General features: G+C 40.4%; 1 protein-coding gene across 12 annotated transcripts in view; it reads right to left on the reverse strand.

The window, feature by feature from the left end:
- Window positions 1-19,486, reverse strand: part of L3MBTL3 (L3MBTL histone methyl-lysine binding protein 3) — a 158,818-nt gene that overhangs the window by 98,843 nt on the left and 40,489 nt on the right. For all 12 annotated transcript variants that reach the window (XM_008263493.5, XM_089332694.1, XM_089332693.1 and 9 more), the window contains 6 exons: window positions 18,381-18,465; window positions 16,380-16,471; window positions 14,383-14,487; window positions 9,468-9,603; window positions 7,071-7,162; window positions 3,591-3,742 (listed from right to left, as the gene is read on the reverse strand). In XM_008263493.5, coding sequence (XP_008261715.1) covers window positions 3,591-3,742; window positions 7,071-7,162; window positions 9,468-9,603; window positions 14,383-14,487; window positions 16,380-16,471; window positions 18,381-18,465 — 662 coding nt within the window. The remainder of the gene's footprint in view (window positions 1-3,590; window positions 3,743-7,070; window positions 7,163-9,467; window positions 9,604-14,382; window positions 14,488-16,379; window positions 16,472-18,380; window positions 18,466-19,486) is intronic.

Raw genomic sequence — 19,486 nt, forward strand, 5'->3', positions numbered from 1 at the left:
AGGCAAGGTCACATGAAAATAACATTTCTAGGGGCCAGCACTGGGGTGCAGTGGGTGAAGCCACCACCTGCAGTGCTGGCATCCACATGGGCTCTGGTTCAAGTCTTGGCTGCTCCACTTTCTGTCTGGCTCTCTGCTGTGGCCTGGGAGAGCAGTGGAGGATGGCTCCAGTCCCTGGGCCCCTGCACTCAGGTAGGAGGCCCGGGGGAAGCTCCTGGCTCCTAATTTCAAATCGACACAGTTCCAGCCATTGTGGCCAGCTGTGGAGTGAACCAGCAGATGCGGGACCTCTGTCTGCCTCTCCTTCTCTCTGTGTAACTCTGACTTTCAAATAAATAAATAAATCTTAAAAAAAAAAAAAGAAAAGAAAATAACATTTCTAAAAAGGAAGACTTATTGCCAGTGCCCTGGGGAGACATGGAGAGAGGGTGATGTGATGTTTTCATTTCACAGGCTGTCCCCAAGCCCACATCTCCAGCAGGGCAGGGATGGTGGGGGGGGCTGTACAGAGCTGGGAAGATGGTGCTCCCCCATGGCACTCATTTTCCCAGGGGAATCCTTACAGTTCTTTCTAGTTCCAATATTCTGTGATATTTAGGAACTAAGTCTATGACCATTGAGGGGACAGAACAAAACAGTTACCAATGATCAGTAACGAAAGTTCAGAGGAAACACACAAGTAAAGCAAATTTTATTCTAATATATCCTATTTTCTTTTCATAAAAAACCTACTTCAATCCTGCATCCATTTTTATCGCATTCCTCTTTAGATGGAAGAAATGTTTTATTGCAGCTAAATATATGGCACCCCAAAAGTATACAGACATATATGTGTTTTCAAATTCCCACCAATCTAAAAAGAGATGTAGGGTGACAAGCTAATTCAAAGGAAAAAAAATTCACTTTCAAATTACTTTAAAGTAAGAAAGGAAACCCAATCTATAACCTGAATCACATACCTAAGTAATTTATGCTGATAAAAACCCAAATTCAAAGATCAAAGAACATAATGTTCAGTGAAATTGGAGAAATTCAAGTACACTTAAGCGATTTTCAGTGTTCCCTAATTGCACGCTGAGGAAGAGAATGCACTATTTCCTTTTTCTGATAATTAACAAAATAAGATTTCATGTCAATAGTTACCAGTGTAAGTAATCCTGAAAGTCCATGCCAGCCTGTGAATAATTATAGTAGTTTATATGGCATAAAAGTGCTAAATCAGTCTTTTAAAAGATCAGTATTTTCCTGTGCTCCTCCTGCTTGTTTTGGCATTAAAAAAAAGTGTAACAAATTCTTCTAAACTTAATTTCCCCTCTCCCCAAGGACAGTGTTTTGAATGGCAATACATCTTAAGTCAAATAAGTAACTTATACTTTAAAATACTGTAGTACTTATGAGACCATAAAAATAGACTGATATTTGCCCATTTTGTTTAAGTCACACAAAAGTTTAAAATACAAATTCTCCCCAAATGAACCAGAACTTTAAAAGCAAACATTCTCCATAATAAATGCTAATAATGGCTCTATGACATAAATGATAATAGTATTATTTACTAATGAAAGGACAGGACCCAGGTCATCACACTGGTATTGCCATCATCACAGCCCAGAAACACAGGAGGAGACAACATTTTAAATTCAAAATTTTCTTCTCCATCCAGAAATTCAAAATAAGTATGGACAATTCTAAATAGAACACCAATGGACAAGAACTATGAGGAACAGAACATGATAAACAATATGGTAGGACTCAATCAGCCAGTTCAGGCTGTGGGACTCAACAGGCCCAGTGACCTGGTTTCCTCAGTAAAAGATACAGGGAAGTGAAAATAGGGACTGTAAATTAACACAGATTAAGAGAACATCAAGACAATCACAAAGTGTGCACCTTATGTGGGTCTAAAACCACCAAAACTCAACAAGTGGGAGAAGTGTTTAAGTATGCTAATAATATTAAGAGCTATATTTAAAAATCAAAAAATAATCCCTATCTTTAGAAAGTAGAAATTAGAATATTCAAAAGAACTACGATATGGGCCGGCGCCGCAGCTCACTAGGCTAATCCTCCACCTTGCGGCGCTGGCACACCGGGTTCTAGTCCCAGTCGGGGCGCCGGATTCTGTCCCGGTTGCCCCTCTTCCAGGCCAGCTCTCTGCTGTGGCCAGGGAGTACAGTGGAGGATGGCCCAGGTCCTTGGGCCCTGCACCCCATGGGAGACCAGGATAAGTACCTGGCTCCTGCCATCGGATCAGCACAGTGCGCCGGCCGCAGCGGCCATTGGAGGGTGAACCAACAGCAAAAGGAAGACCTTTCTCTTTGTCTCTCTCACTGTCCACTCTGCCTGTCCCAAAAAAAAAAAAAAAGAACTACGATATGGCTTTACAATAATCTTAGATTTAGGATGTTAGGAGGAGGAATACAGTGGAAACAACATTGGATTTAAGCTGATAATTGCTGAAGCTAACTAAGTAAAGGCTGCAGATTATCGCTTTATTATTACACTTTTGTAAAGGATTGAAATTTTATTTAGATAAAAATTTTTATCACAAACTAAACACAAACACATCCCATGAAGAAAAATGATGCTTTATAGAACAAAGCTGAAGAAAACAAACCAAAATATTCAAAAGTAATACATCTTGAAATACAATCATGGAATGGCTTTTCCATATTATTTTTTAATTCTGTAAAAAGCAAAAGCACCACATAACAGAAAGCATTTTAAAAATATGAATAACAAAAGATTTCAAATTTTTATGCCTCCCTTCTTTTTAAACAATGTAAATAAAACTCAAATACCTAAGAATCCAATTACTACTATTTCAACTGAATATTTAAATACATATTTATTAAAAGGTAATGTCAAGCTTTCTTAAAATTCATCAGTATTTATATAAATTAATATTCACTTAATAATGCAACCTTAGTCATATTTTATTTCATTTCAAATGTTCTCTAGGTAGAACTGAATACTTCAGAAATCTGTTTCACCACAAAACTGAATTGTAGTAATCAATGAACATGAATTATGTTTGGAAAATCCTTAGTTCAACTATTTAATACAAATATGAAGGCTTTAATTATTTTATGATTATATAATTTTATATCTTGCCTTTACCAGTTTATGCATTATATCTAAAAAATCTAAGATTAAAAACATTATTCCTCAATTAATTTATTTGTATTCAGTTACTATGAATGGTTAAATTAGTTACTGGGAATGTACATACCAAGGAAGATTAGAATAAGTTCCTAAAAAGCTGATAGAGACACTGAAGCTGAAGGGGAAAGTGGGACATGGGCACACACATGTGTGTGATCTTGGGGATGTGGAGTGTGTAAATTTCACTTCCATGGTAGGAAGTCAACCAAAATCCATATCACAGGCTAGCATTAAAGGATGTTATTAAGAAATACATGCATTATGGAATAGGCAAAAAATTGAAAATCTGCAAGAGAAAACAGTGGGGCACATCATTGTTATTTCTTTGTTGTGAGTTTTGATTATTACGGTTTTTAAGCCATGTACCTTGTTTATTACATAAACATTACACTTTAAAAAGCACATATCACTGGAAAATGTCTCACCAATAGTCATAGCTCTCATCCCAGTTGTCAAAATGTACCAGGAAACGATTGTCCACCATATCTGTTACCGTGGCAACACAGATGAACGCAGGATTCTTTTTGTCTACAGCTTCAAGCTTCATTCCAACCCGGAAGCCTGATGGGATCACTGTCTATGGAAACACACAGATTCAATTAGAGATAAGCAGACATTTGCTGACAGCAAGACTAGCATACACTCTGCTCCTTCTGCACAAAGGCCCAGCATCTACTCTGTATTTATGTAAATTAAAAATTATGCCCCAGTTTCACTGCGCGGTCACTTTCCAACAAGCAGCAATAAAACAAAGTCCTGCTTCTACACCCATTTAACTATCTGAGCCTCAGAACTAAAATATACGCACATGCACAGGTGTTAAGATAATTTTACCTTGAGTTTTGGAATCTTAGTTAGAAGACTGTACTGGTTAGGCAAGATTTACTCACCACTGATTTCACATTTTGACCTTTTCTTTGATTACAGATTTAACAATAAAAGTTATTTCAAACAAAATATGCAGTTAATTGAGTTAAAAGTGTGCATGAGTCAATACAAATTCACCCCCCCTTTCTGAAAAGAACTCTGAAAAGAGTACTGAAAGTAGGTCATCTTCATACAGAGAAGGCTGCAAAGCATTACAACTGTAACTTCACACAACAGTAGCAGCAGAACTAGCTGTAAATAGGCAAATATGCAGCCATTCAAAATAGTTGCTAGTTTAAGGAAGCTCACAGATTACCAGCCATCTGGGACACGAACAAATGCAGTGAAAGTTCAGTAAGAGTGTGTGTCTGAGGTACAGTAATATATAAACATCCCTACATTCTTTTGTAAGGAAAAATATCTAAATCTCAAATTAATGTACCTGGTTATTAATTATGCCAATCACAATATGCATAGTCATCTTTTCTAAAAATGTCTTCTGAGTAGAATAAAATATACAGGTATTATTCTAAGTATTTCAAGCAAAATAAATGTTCTCTGTCTTTTTACTGTAATTATACAGCCATCACTGCAAAAATGGAGACAGCCATTTATCTAAAAATGTTACAATAAGTCTTGTGTGAATTGGAGGAGCAGGTACTAATGCTACACTGCAATTTTCAATGTACACTGAAGTCTAAAAATTACTTTCAGTGCTAAAAGCATAAGTATTTGAGTATTTGGGAGTGGACAAATCTAGAAACAGGAAAATAACCAAACACGGCGCCCACAGTTAAGTTTCATGCTAGCAATGAGCAGAATTTAATAGGCATGTTCAAGGTAGTCAAGACTAGACTGAAGCTACCCTCAGAGAAGAAACCAGGGCACCAGCAGCCGACTACTAAGTTCTCACCTAAGTGATCCTCCTCCCTGCAGTAAGTCCCCACAGGGAGCATCCACAGTTCACATACCAGCAAGTAAGCATCCTTTCAATTAAGGTATTTTTAAAATAATAACATGCTCATTATCTCTATTAGTTGCACAGACACATAACACACTCCACTTCTCGCATTCAACCTGGTTTGTGTTCAGTTTACGCAGAGAATGCTTCAGCTATTAGGCTGATATTAACAATTAGATAATACCATTTCCCAAAGGGAAGGTTTTCGGAGGGTTGGTGAGAAGGCTTTTCCCCACTGTTGGTATTTATTTCCATCTGGAAAGAACCCTGTTAGTGAAACATCACTGCGTCTCTCCACCTTCTCACTGGCACTTGCCTGGCGAATCACGGAAGAGAAACCAGTTACCTCTTGAGAGGCCCCTGGACTGCTGGGTGCATGACTTCTACTCTGCTCCTAGAAGTCCAGTGCTCCCTGGGGTTTGGGAGTCAGGCAGGGAATCCCATTAATTTCAGGGCCCAGAATTAAGAAGCTGATTTATTCACAAAGACAGGACATAGATGTTCTACACCTCAGCCCTAATCAGTTGCAGTTGTGTATTCTGTTTGCCAGCTGCTTGTCCTCTGTTCCCTCCAATTAGGTCAGAGCTTGGAGAAAGAGGAGTTTAACCTGCCAAGGCCCTTTCAGAGATGCTAACAGAGGAACAGGTAGTGAAAAGTAGGAATGCAGGTCCAGACACACATCCAGACTTTGCTTCTACTATAGTGCAGATAGCGCTGTAAGTTGGAGTGAAGGTACATCAGTCTCTAGCACTCTCTTGTATGTGAAAGAAACAGGGCTCACTCTGGGAACGCCATCTGACCAGCACTCCTAAGGAAATGATGAGAACAATAAAGAGCCCAATTTAATTTTTATGCAGCTTAGTTGTAAATTACACGTGGATATGGTACTACGTTCCCTCCTATCCAATAAAAAAGCAACTGTAATATGGCTATAAAGTAGAAATTTATTCATGAAGATCCTAAGTTAATTTTAAACTTTAATTAACATAAGAATACTCTATTTACCAAGGCAACAAAATTTATTATAGCTCCTTCCTATCACTTGGGATTTATCCTAGGAGATACTCAAAAATCACTTAAAAACAGGAAATGAGATCCCTCTCACCACACAGAAAAATCAACTCAGAAGACCTGATACTATGAAATTGCTAGAAAACAACATTTCAAGACATTGATGTAGGCAGCAAATTTTGGATAAGACCTCAAAAGCTTAGGCAATAAAATATTAGACAAAAAGGATTAAAATAAACTATTAAGTTTCTGTACAGCAAAGGAAAAAATCAACAGGGAAAGAAACAATCAACAGAGTGAAAATATTTGCAAGTTATCTACCTGACAAAGGATTTATATGCAGTATACAAGGTACTCAAAAAACTCAACAACCAATCTAGTTAAGAAATGATTTTACAAGGGATATGAATTGACATTTTTCAATAAAAGAAATACAAGTACATGAAAAAATGGTCAATATCACTAGTCACCAGGGAAATGCAAATCAAAACCTCAATGACATTATCACTTCACCTCTGTTAGAATGGCTATTATCAAACAGTAACAAATGCTGGCGAGTATGTAAAGAAAGGAGAATTCTTATACACCACTGTTGGTAGGAATGTAAATTAGTACAGCCACTACAGTGCCAAAACACACTACAAACAGAACAGCCATATGATCCTGCAACCTCATTACTAGATATATAGCTAAAAGAAATGAAATCACTATATCAAAGCAATACTTCATCACCATGTTTACTGCAGGCTAATTCACACAGCCAAAATACATAAGCAACCAAGGTGTCCATCACCAGATGAACTTATAAAAAAAAAACGTGGTGCATATTTCTGACAGATGAGAGGGGCTCCAAGGGTTTAATTAGAAAGTGACGACAAAGCAGGAGAAATTTTAATTACCCTGATGTAATCAGTACATTGTATACATGTACTGAAATGTCTCACTGTACCCTATAAATATGTAAAATTATTGTCAAGAGATTTTAATGGATTAAGAAGTAAATTTTAAAATAAAAATAAATAAAAAATATTTTCTTTGAAAGAAAAGGCATTTGAGATATACTTACTATATTCTGGTTTTCAAATAATGATTTAGGAGCAGCTTGAGCCTTGCATGTCTTAAGATAGGTCTGCCAATTAAATTCTTCTTCTTTATATCCTAAGACAAGCACATATGAAAAGACTCAGTAAAATATCAAAATATTTTACACTTAGTTTTCCAGTCTCACTTTTATCTGTAACTCCAACATATCCAAATCAAGCAATTAAATAATTTCTTAAATAAAATTAATCCATAATTCATAATTATGGATTTATAGATATAAGCTATTTATTCTTTTTTTTTAACTTTTATTTAATGAATATAAATTTCCAAAGTACGGCTTATGGATTACAATGGCTTCCCCCCCATAACGTGCCTCCCACCCGCAACCCTCCCCTTTCCCACTCCCTCTCCCCTTCCAATCATATCAAGATTCATTTTCGATTCTCTTTATATACAGAAGATCAGTTTAGTATACATTAAGTAAAGATTCCAACAGTTTGCTCCCACACAGAAACATAAAGTGAAAAATAATAGATGATTTTTTAAATGATGATGAAATCAGATCAGACTTATTGTCATGTTTAATCCCAGTGAGAGTCAAGTTGGGAATTGATAATAGATATAAGCTATTTATTTTCAACAAATTTTATTAGTTTTTCAATTCTATTGCTTCTCGGCCTTTTGGCTAAGATCAAATGTAGTATTTATTTCAATTCCAAATGAATACTAATAGATATAAATAAAAAGAAAAAGGAAGCAAATACTTACTGTATCAGGTACAATTTTTTATCACCAGGGTATTTCCATGAGTATTTAGGTAGAAATCTTTAGTAGTATAGACTAGTGATCTGGAGTAGTCAAATTCTTTATTTTTGCCTGTGCTACTCTATTTTGGGAGATTAACTTATAGGAACAAGTGGGGGGGGGGGTAAAAAGATAGTAATAAAACGGGTAAAACTGTTGACTTATCAATACAAAAATGACTACTTGAGGTTTATGAAATAAAGATATATTGGTAAATTGCAAAAAGGGAAATGTTCTTGCCTCAATTTTTACATTTCATTAGAGACAACCTTTCCTTAAAATTGAGCACTTTATCTGCTAACGTGCTCTCTCTTCGATAAATTCTAGAATAGCTAATAATAACCACATATGCAAGAAAAATTTATGCAAAGGCCAAAGTTTCTTCTTGGCCCTCATCTTTTCTATGTGTTTTGTTTAGTCTTTCAGCTCTCTGAAAATACCATTCTGCCATTAATTTTTTCCACTTAAAACCAAGGGCTGACTTGTCCACTGATGAATAGCCCTAAGACAGGCCAAAAATATCAAACTACTTGTCTGAATTTTTTTTACATCAAGTAAAAAATAATAATTGCAATAGTTAAAAAAGAAAGGAATATGACATTATTAAACTAATTATAGACAAAATATAACATATACAAATATATACAAATAATATAGACAAAAATGATGGCTGTTGTTCTTGGTACTTTATGAACATGAAACAGGCAAAATCATTGGCAAACTGTAACATGTAGAACTCCATCAAGAGAACAGTAATTGCTATTAGTACAACTCACACCTAAGCCAACTGTTAGTGCTATAACCTCCTAGCCAGTCTCCTAAATTTTAAGATCTGTAAGGTCAAGGCATAATTTCTCATGGTTTTCTTTACAAAGAAATATTAGTAAATAAACAGTTGAGTAAATTAGCTAAAACTCATTTTTCAAATCAGTTTCTTCAAGTATGCAAATGTATGTGCATATAAAAGTATATATATATATATAAAATAGAAATCTGAAGGTAAGAGTTGTGTGTTGTCAAAGTTACGTGTCACACAGTGCTACTTTACATGTGAATCAGTATACAGACATAGGTTATTCTCAAGCTCAATTTGACTTTCATTTGTTTCACTTTAGTAAATGTATATTTCAATCTAAAAAATAAGCTTGAATTTCAGCACTGCAAAATTACCATGAACTTTACATTCTTAAAAATTCTAAATTAGTGTGTAAGGAAATGAGATTTTAATGGATATAAAACACACCACAGATGGGGCTGGTGCTGTGGCGTAGCAGGTAAAGCCACTGCCTACAGTGCCGGCATCCCATACAGGTGCCGGTTCGAGAGCTGGCTGCTGTACTTCCAATCCAGCTCTGCTATGGCCTGTGAAAGCAGTAGAAGATGACCCAGGTCCTTGGGCCCCTTCACCCGCATGGGAAGACTCGGAGAAAGCTCCTGGCTCCTGGCTTCAGATCAGCGCAGCTCTAGCCATTGCAGCTGGCTGGGGAGTGAGCCAGCAGATGGAAGACCTCTCCTCTCTCTCTGCCTCTCCTTCTTTCTCTGTGTAATTTTGACTTTCAAATACATAAATAAATAAGTCTTTAAAAAAAAAAAACACCACAGAAAGTGACCACACCTTTTGGAGGATGGAGTTTATGGCCGGTTTTCTCACACCAGCCAACGGGGTGAAGATCCAGGGCATCCGCATTTACCCAGAAGTCGTAACAGTCAGAGTAACCATCAAAGTGAAGCTTTATTCGGTATCCACAAACCTGAAATAAGCAAGGCAGGTTGAGTAATTAAACAAAGCAAAGCAACAAAACCAGAATATTTGTGTACATGGCACAAAAATGCATTAGCATGGACATCAGGAACAATATAGCCTGTGTGCATCAAACCATCCTCCTTCAAAGAAACAGAAACAAAAAACAAATGACAAAACCCAAAGGCAAGGGCCATTCTGGGAAGATCTGAGCTGTGTTCCAGCTGTGCTAGCAGCACATGGATACAGGGTGAAGAGCAGTTTCCTACAAACACATATCCAATCTCTTCTTCCTATACTGCCCAGCACCTGTCACCAAGGCAAGCTGGCATGGAAGCAGCCAGCCCAACACACATACCCAGCCCCAGAAGGGCCCCAGGGTGGATGTTCTTCTGCCTTACACTAAATGCTGCAGACTACTGCAGGTGCAGACTCCCAAAAAAGTCACCAGATTCTCCTCTCTACTAGTGGATGGGCAGGTGCTGTGGTGTAGTAGTTTAAGCCTCCGCCTGAGGCGCTGGCATCCCATATGGGAACTGGTTCATGTCCTGGTGGCTCCAGTTGCTCCTCTTTCAATCCAGCTCTCTGTTAATCACCTGGGAAAGCAGTGGAGGATGGCCCAAGTGCTTGGGTCCCTGCACCCACATGGGAGACCTGGAAGAAGCTCCTGGCTCCTGGCTTTGGATCAGCCCAGCTCTGGCTGTTGCAGCCATTTGAAGAGTGAACCAGCAGATTGTCTGTAACTCTGCCTACACCTAAACATGCATGTATTTAAGTAAATGCATGGTAAAAAGAAAAGTCTGGAAGAACATCTGCCAAAACAGTGATTTCTACTATTAGCATTTTTACTTTTTTTTTTTTTACAGGCAGGTCTTCCTTTGTCGTTGGTTCACCCTCCAATGGCCGCCACTGCGGCCAGTGCACTGCGCCTATCTGAAGGCAGGAGCCAGGTGCTTCTCCTGGTCTCCCATGGGGTGCAGGGCCCAAAGACTTAGGCCATCCTCCACTGCACTCCCGGGCCATAGCAGAGAGGTGGCCTGGAAGAGGTGCAACCGGGACAGAATCCGGTGCCCCGACCGGGACTAGAACCTGGTGTGCCGGCGCTGCTAGGTGGAGGATTAGCCTATTGAGCCGCAGCACTGGCCTATTAGCATTTTTAAACTAGGATGCACTGGTATATTACATATATAAAATCTACAGCTAGGCTGGACTCTCCCCTCCCAAGGGAGTCTCTACATTACTGAGACTGGGACCCCTGGGGAAGAGAATCTCTAAGGAAGGGCAGTGGCTGTGCCCACCTGCACATCCACTCCACAGCAAAGGCGGGCTCAAGAGCTTCTTCCCCACCCGGCCTTGCACCCCACAGTGTCTGGGTGATGCCTCCGAGCTCCACCTGTTGATTTAGAGCTCACAGAGCCCTGTGGTCCCCATGCTCTGTGCTCTCAGCCCACCTCTGCTCTCTCCACAGTCTCTTCACTGCACCTCACAACCTCAATCTCCCTCACCCTTCCCCTCACATGCAAGGACCTCCTTCACTTGCCTCTCTCATGCCTTTCCTGATCCCTCTATCTCATGGTCCTGTGGAAGGGTTACAGCCTAACACCAGCCTGAGTTCCTCCACTCTGGCCCCCGAGGCTCGTGCCAGTGGGCTGTGCCACCTCTCCCCTCACACCAGGTGGGCTCTGCCCTCTTGCTCTCATCCTGGGGTGTCTGCTCACTCCCCTAGGGGTTCCTCCAAGCCCTGGCCTCTGGGCTCCCTTCATCTCTTTGCCTCACATAGCCCGTCCACAGATCTAGTCCCCATCAGAAACTGCTCTGCCCCTCAACTCTTAGAAGATGCACAAGTTGAAACAATGCTTGGTACCCCAGACAGGTGTACATGGACCATATGGTCATTAAACAGTTTTCAATAAAATAAAAGGAAAGAGTTTCTGAGCCCACTCAGTCCTGTGAAGACATCTCCTGTTCTTGCAGTTCACTAATCCCCCAATACGCTTCTTCCCAATCTCAATAAGAACTCCAGGACTTTCTCTCTAGCAGCCCCGTCAACCCAAGCCTTCCTCTCCTAAAATCACTTAAAACATTTTCCTGCCAATATTTTCAAATGTTTGTGCTGATGTCCTACTAAAACATTTTCCTGGCAAATGTCCATCATTCCAACTATCCACCTCATCTACACCTATGCAAAGGTACTATACAATATTCATGAAGGGGCTGATGTTGTGGCACAGATTAAGCTGGCAAAACCTATCAGAGTGCCCAAATAAATAAATAAATAAAGTTCCAGCTGCTCCATGTCCAGTCCAGCTCCCTGCTAATGCACCTGGGAAGGTAGGAGAAGATGGCCCAAGACTTTGCCCTGCAGCCATATGGGAGACCATGATGGAGTTCCTGACTCCTGGCTTTGGCCTGGTCCAGACATCGCTGTTACAGCCATTCGGGGAGTAAACCAGAGGATGGAAGATTTCTCTCACATGTGCTCTCTCTGTTACTTGGCCTTGCAAATAAATCAATAAATCTTTTATTAAAAGAAATTCATGGGAAACAGAATCAAAAGAGCAGCTTATTCTGTTGCAAAAAATTTTGAAATCTATGCATAGTTTCTCAGAAAACAAATTTCCATGAACTTTTTAAACACCTTTGCATGCAATGGATTTCAGATTTTTCATGCCAAAATAAACTTCTCTGTTATTTCCATTTTCCATGAATATTGTGAAGAGCCCTTGTACCTGGTCTAGTGAATGGTGCTAGCAAAGAAGAAATTATATAGAGGCGATCTTCATTATCCATGCATTGCATATTTACAAAGTCACTTGCTTGCTAAAATTTATTTCTAACCCCAAAATAATATCCTGGTGTTTGTGAAGATGCACGTGCAGAGTGACAAAACACCTGAGCTGTCCAAGGCACATGTTCTCAGCTGAGGTTGATAGGGCGTCAGCCTGCCTTCTTGTTTCAGCTCTCCTGCCGGGAACAATTGTCTTCTGGGTGGCGTATTTAGTGCCACGTTTTCCACAATTCTGCCCTTTTCCTTAGAGATTTGCTGTTTAAAATGGCCCCCAAGTACAGTGCCCCAGTGCTGCCTCATGCACCTAAGCAGCAGAAGGCTGTGATGTGTGTGTTAGGTAAGCACTACTCAGGCATGACTGGGAGTGCTGTCAGTTCTGAGTTCCTTGCTAATAAAAATATACTAAATGGGGAATATCTAAATAGAGAGGTACACAAAATGAGGTTATACATTCACCAATCTGCAAACATACTGTGAGTGGAGGCTCATGGGAACCAAAACTTGTATTTCCCCTAGGACTATAATGACCTTAAATAACAAAGTGGACTAAGCAGACTAAACTGCCTGAATGCTGGCTCTCCCTGCTGTTCAGCCTTCCTCCCAGCCTGCAGAACAGCGTATTCAAATCCTCTTCCTTCTCTTTCTGCATCCAATCTCACTACCTCCATTCCTTACCCTAGAACAATGACTTATCTTCCATATCAAGGATGTCCCCTCAAGTGTCTGCCTCCAAACAGATGAGCTTGCATGTATCCATGTTTTGGATGCTTGGATATGCAAGGCTTCCATGTATTCAAACCTTCCCCTAGCCTTCCTGTTATAATGTAAGAACAGACTCCTACCCAACCACTGCCCACCCCAGGAAAGCCTTGTGCTTCCTCTCTGCCTGACTCCCCTCTTCTCCTACTCCCTCTTTATCAATTATCTGCTCTCTCATCAACCTTTCAGTACTCGACTCCCTGATGGCTTCTTAAAATCTAACACTTTATAGTCTCTTCCCATTCACTGTAATTGTCATTGTCCAGCTATCGTATTATTGTGTTCAGCAAAAGCCAAGCTTCTTATAAATTCAGTAAGAAACTGAAAGAAGACATTGAGGCCAGCACCAGCTTACTTGGCTAATCCTCCTCCTGCGGTGCTGGCACCCCGGGTTCTAGTCCCGGTCGGGGCGCCGGATTCTGTCCTGGTTGCTCCTCTTCCAGTCCAGCTCTCTGCTATGGCCCGGGATGGCAGTAGAGGATGGCCCAAGTGTTTGGGCCCTGCACCCCATGGGAGACCAGGAGGAAGCACCTGGCTTCTGGCTTCGGAATGGAGCAGCGTACCGGCCGTAGTGGCCATTTTGGCAATGAACTAACGGCAAAAGGAAGACCTTTCTCTCTGTCTCTCTCTCTCTTACTCTGCCTGTCAAAAAAATAAATAAATAGAAAGAAGACATTGATAGTGAAAACTAGTTCACAAGGCCATCTCATGCTTTTTGGGGAAATTTTGAAAAGATACATACACTTGGCTCAACGAAGTAAGGCTGTTATAGGAGGAAACAAACTAAAACTCAAATGTTCTCAGCAATATACTGAGTTATAATAACTGATTTGGTCATTTTTTTCCCTGAAAATTTTCAGAGATAATTCCAGATAATTTTTTTTTTAAAAGTGAATATTCGCTAATCTGTTCCTATAATTAAGGAATACAGTAAGGCAAAGGCTACGGAGTCAAACATCCAGACTGGGATCAAATGCTAGTTCTAGTGCTTCAAAGTTGTGTGTCACTGAATCCAACACTTCACCTCTCTGGGCCTCAGTGTTCTCATGGTCAGAACAGGGGTAAAAAAAACCCTGACTTGCAGAGGACAGGATTCCTACAAAGACTACATGAGATGGGGCACACGAAACACTAAGTACCACGACTGGATTGAAGGAAGCACTCAACCAATGGCAGTTTTACCACTATTGCAACCCTATACTCATCATTCTGTTTTGAAAGTCAAAATGAGGCAAAACTTACCTCAGCCACAGTGAGGACACAGTACACAGATTGATGCTCAGGGTCCACACCTTCCAACTTCATGCCAACTTTGAATCCATTTTTGTTATATGGGAAGGACTGATACTAAAATGCAAAATGACAGATGCTTTAGTATCTATCCAGAAGGCCTCATCAAAAACATGAGTAATCACCACTCGTAAAATTCAGTTTCACCAAATATACAAATAACTTCCCCAGATCCAAAAGAAAATAATCAATGAATAATTGGAAAATGGACAAAGGTTATAAATGGGCCACAGGAAGGAAAATTTAATGCTTCCTGAACTTTATCTTTTACATATTATGAAAAGATGCTCAACCTTACTCATGACAAGTCACGCAAAGTAATATTAAACCAAAATACATTTCACCTGTCAAGTTATAAAGATCAAACAGCTTGATTACACTGTTGGTAAGGCACTAGGAAAACAGACACGTGCATGCATCACTAATAGGAATGAAAACTGGAATAACCTCTAGCAATGTCATGATATCTATTTAAAAACATTCTCTTCAACTCAGCAATTCTTATTCTAGGAAATCAGCTAACACAGATAATCACACACATGCAAAATGACAGTGTGTAAGAATATTCACTAAAATGTATAAGAAGAGATTTTAAAAAAAATATATGCAGATGTCAATCAATAGAGAGCAACTTAAATTATTATGAAAGACAAAATGAAATACTATGCATTAGTATAAAATAATGATGAATGGAATCCCAAACTATCAAGCTAAATAAAAATGCAGTCCAAAAAGGGATGACATATGCATCATTTGGTTTAAGACAGGGATGGGAAGATTTGTACGTAGATAAGTATGTTGCTTACAGAGGTAACATATAATTTTCCAGGAAGGGTAATGCAAGAACAGGTAACCTTTGTCAGAGACAAACCTGGTGCTTTGGGAGACAGGGCTAATAGGAATATGCTTTACATTCTTTCAGAACTTTTACAGTTTGAATCACATGAATGTTTTATTGATTCAAGTAATTAGCTGAATTTAAATGTTTTTTGAAAAATGTGAAAAAATCTATGCTGTAAGGGACCAAAGTCATAGAAAATAATTAGACAGAACAAGTTAATATGTAATTAACAAGTACATATGTTTAAATTAAATATCCTTCATGTAGATGTAACCATCCTAACATTCACTATTCATCATTTTATAAGAACTCCTATGTTCACACGTAGATAAAAGATATCTGTGGCAGACTAACTACACACCATGATTAAATACCATTAAATAATTTAAATCAAAGGTTGGGAGGCTACAGCCTATGAGTGAAATCCGGCCCATCAGTAGGTTTGGTAAATACAGCTGTACTGGGAGCAGCCATGTCCACTCATTTACGTTTTATCTGTGGCTGACATCACAAGAACTAAGGGACGTTGTTGCAGCAGGGCCCAGAGCCCTGGGAAGGCTGGAACATGTACTGTCTACTCCTTCGCAGAAGGTGGTCCCTGACCCTCATTTTCATCCAGGGCAGCAGCTCCTACCCAGAACTACACCTGGCATCTATATTTTTAACTGATTTAAGTCATCTATAATAAAATATTTTTATTTTCACCAACCTGAGCATAATACAGTAATTCATTTTTAAATGTTTTGTTGTGATAGTACATAAATCTCCCAAAGCCATGCTGCTGACATGACATTTCACACCAGCTTTTCTTCATGATTAGTTTTTTTGCAATAATTAGAGGCCTTGTTCAAAATCATGAGCGAAAGCTTAGCAAGCATTGAGAGAAAAAAGCCTGTGCGTGGGTGAGTGCTCCAGAGTAGCACTGGAGAAGGTGGGCACCCAACAGTGCTAACTGCTCCTGGGGATGCCCTCCCCTGGCACACGTGAAAAACAGAAGGTGAGGGAAGTTAATCCTAAGTCACATTTCCTAAAGAGAACATGAAAATGACAATGCTAGCTCTGAACAGTGCTCTGCCATCACCCACAACGTTTCTGACATGGCCAGTACCTCCTTGAACAGCTTCGCTGGCACTGCCACAGCTTTCTCCTCCTCCAGGTAGGATGCCCAGCACCAAGCCTTCTTTCCTTTAGGAGGCAAACCTGAGAGGCAACAGGAACTCAGTGATACAATTTCCAACTCAGTGATGTATTTAGCAAGTTCTCACTTCCATGACTACTACTATGCCTAGCTTTTCCTGTGGCTGGTATCTCTGGCTTCTTTTCTGTCTCCTCCTCCCCCCTAAAAAGAAAAAGAATTCAAAAGCTAAGACATGAACTATGGTATATATCCAGTTAGGAGGGCAGAAGAAAGAAGAAGGTAGAGAAAATGAAAAGACACAGCAGGAGCCAAAATACAGCAACCCCATGAAAGCTTCAGGAAGTGATAGCTCTAGAGATGAATATCAGAGAACTGAGAAGGGGACCTAGCACTGGGTGCTCAGGGAATGGCTTCTAAAGTCCAAGAGAAAGAAAAAAAGACAACAGAGCAAGAGTCAGATTTTCAGGTGTAAAAAGCATACCTAAGTGGTAAAAATAGGGAGGCAGGCAGTTCATATCAATTTTATCCTGGATTAATTTGACAAAAAAATTGGCTATGAAGGAAAGACTAGAATAGCTATAGTATCAACATGAGGGGAAAGGTATTTTGAGGATGAGATTAGCATAGGAGTGGAGCCACAAAGAGAAAAAACATACTAAGGGTGGTGGGTGGGTTTTGTTGGGGGACGACTGAGGGCTCAAGGTCCTGGAGGTGCCAGGGGCCTGGAATTTCATCCAGAGAAGAGATTAAAGGGAAGGGAAAGAAAGGTTTGGAGCAACAAGACATTCTGAGGCAGAGAACAAGGGAACAGAGGAATTTACTCCCTCTGTAGCCACCTCTGAAAAGACATAAAAGCAAGGCTGCGGGATTGAGCAAGAGGAAACACAGGTTGAATATCCCTTATCCAAAATGCTTGAGGCCAGAGGAGTTTCAGATTCCAGAGCTTTTCAGATTTCAGAATATCTGCAGAGGCTTTACTCTAGCACTCAACAAGTTTTGGATCTTGGATGTGCAACCTGTATTTCTAGCTTGCAACAAGGAAGTAACAGAACAAGGCTGTGCAAGCAGGAGCTCTGGGCTCGGGGCACTGACCTGCAGGATTGCATAGGTCAATAGTCAGGCAGGGCCAAGCAGAGAGATGCGGCAAACCACAGGCTTAAAGCCTTGGGCAAGACACCGAGGCATCTATGGAAAAGACCAAGGCCCACCCCCAACAGAGGGACTAAGTCATCAGCCAAATAATCAAGGAGGGGCCTGAGAAGAAAATGCTGCCTGACAACAGCAAAAGGAAGAAAAAAAAAAAAAAAAAAAAAAAAAAAGTGCCACATCAGGAAGTTGTGCTTTGAGAGGGAATGCTAAAAACCTAAAACCAGGCCAGTATCATGGCACAGCAGGCTAAGCCACTGCTTGTGATGCCAGCATCCCACATCAGAGCTATTCCACTTCTGATCCAGCTTCCAGCTAATGCACCCGAGAAGGCAGCATATGACGGTCCAAATGCTTGGACTCCTGCCAACCATGCAGGAGACCAGGATGGAGCTCTTGGCTCCTGGCTTCAGCCTGGCCCAGTCCTGGCTGTTGAAGAACCAGTGAACAGAAGATCTCACTCCTTCTCTCTCTTAATCTCTTCCTCTCTCTGTCACTCTGCCTTTCATGTAAATAGGTAAATATATTTTTTAAAAATCTGAAATCTTGGAAAATGAACAGAATGGGATAAAGGCACAAAAGCAGGAACCAGTGACCTGACAGGAAAATAGATGTTCTCATGCTTACTCTGAAACACTTGAAAGTTACTAATTTTCAGTTTTTTCTTATTTCCTCTAAACCTTAACTTTTCTTGACAAAACTGAATTAAAAGAAAAACTCAAAGCAGTACCTTAACTGCCAGAATGTGTGTTACAATAAAGACTAAACCTATGTGAGCTAGTCTCCCTTTCATCAAGTTCCAAGCAAGAGTTTTCATCAGCTCACCCTGCTTCAAGACAGCTGGATCGCCTCGTCTTTTCCTGCGGGCCCTCTGCGAACCCCTCAGGATTCTTCCATCTTGTTTGTTCTCCTACAGGCAAGAAAGGAAAATTAGGACCTTGAAAGTTCACGAAACTGGCAGCAATGAAAAGTTCAAGAGCTGTCGGTAAGCATTTTTTGTTGTTGTTCTTTCCTTCAATTACACTCCATAACTGTTAAGGAAAGTAAGAATACAGTTCATTTCAGAACTATGTTGCTTTTGGCCTGAGGTCATTACAATTCGAGCACACTTCCAAGAATTATGCTCTTGAAAGAACAGGGACACTGCTCTCTCCTCCTGGAAACTCGGTCTGGTCTTCCTCTTGCTCAGTCTCCTCCCCACTCTGCTGTATCTGCTCACTGCCCTGGGGTTTCAAGGTCACCTGTACACCAAATACTCCCAGCTGGCATCTCCAGCTCCCTCTCACTGACTCTATGTGTGTGCACACTACCCGCACCCCTCGGCCCTTGAGAGCCTCAATCAGACAGCTAATCCACATCTCAAACTCATGACAGCTAAGGGCCTCAATTCTCTGTTCCATCCTTCTTTCCTATTCCCAGTAAGTGGCATGATTGGCCAATGGTTCAATTAAAAACTGTGAGTGACCCTTGATTCTCCTCTCCCTCACACATGCTAACAAGCCTACCTCGAACATCCATCCCAAATGCAATGACTCCTACCTTATCCAGCCTACAGGGCTCATCTATTGCAATGCACTCCCCATTGGTTTCCCTGATCCACTCTTGCTCTCCTACAGTCATTTTAAAACATAAATCTGACCAACACATTCCTTTGTCTCCACTTAGAATGACACCTCCTTCCACTTGGAATACAAGAAAACTCATCACTCTGTTCCCGGAAGGCTCTATGGGGCCTCTGCAGTTTCACCTGACTCCACTCCCACTAGCCCACAATGCACAACTACCCTGGCTCTTTCTAATTTGCTCAAACGCAACATGCTGAACACGCTGCAACCTCAGGAACTTTCCTCAGTTCTACAGCCCAGCAGACTCCTCTCCCTCAACCTCTCCCAGAGCTGGCTCCTCATTCATTGCTCAGATGACACTGTCGC

Source organism: Oryctolagus cuniculus, chromosome 5 (genome assembly GCF_051225735.1).
Source record: "Oryctolagus cuniculus isolate XC-2025 breed Fujian yellow rabbit chromosome 5, ASM5122573v1, whole genome shotgun sequence".
Taxonomy (NCBI): Eukaryota; Metazoa; Chordata; class Mammalia; order Lagomorpha; family Leporidae; genus Oryctolagus; species Oryctolagus cuniculus.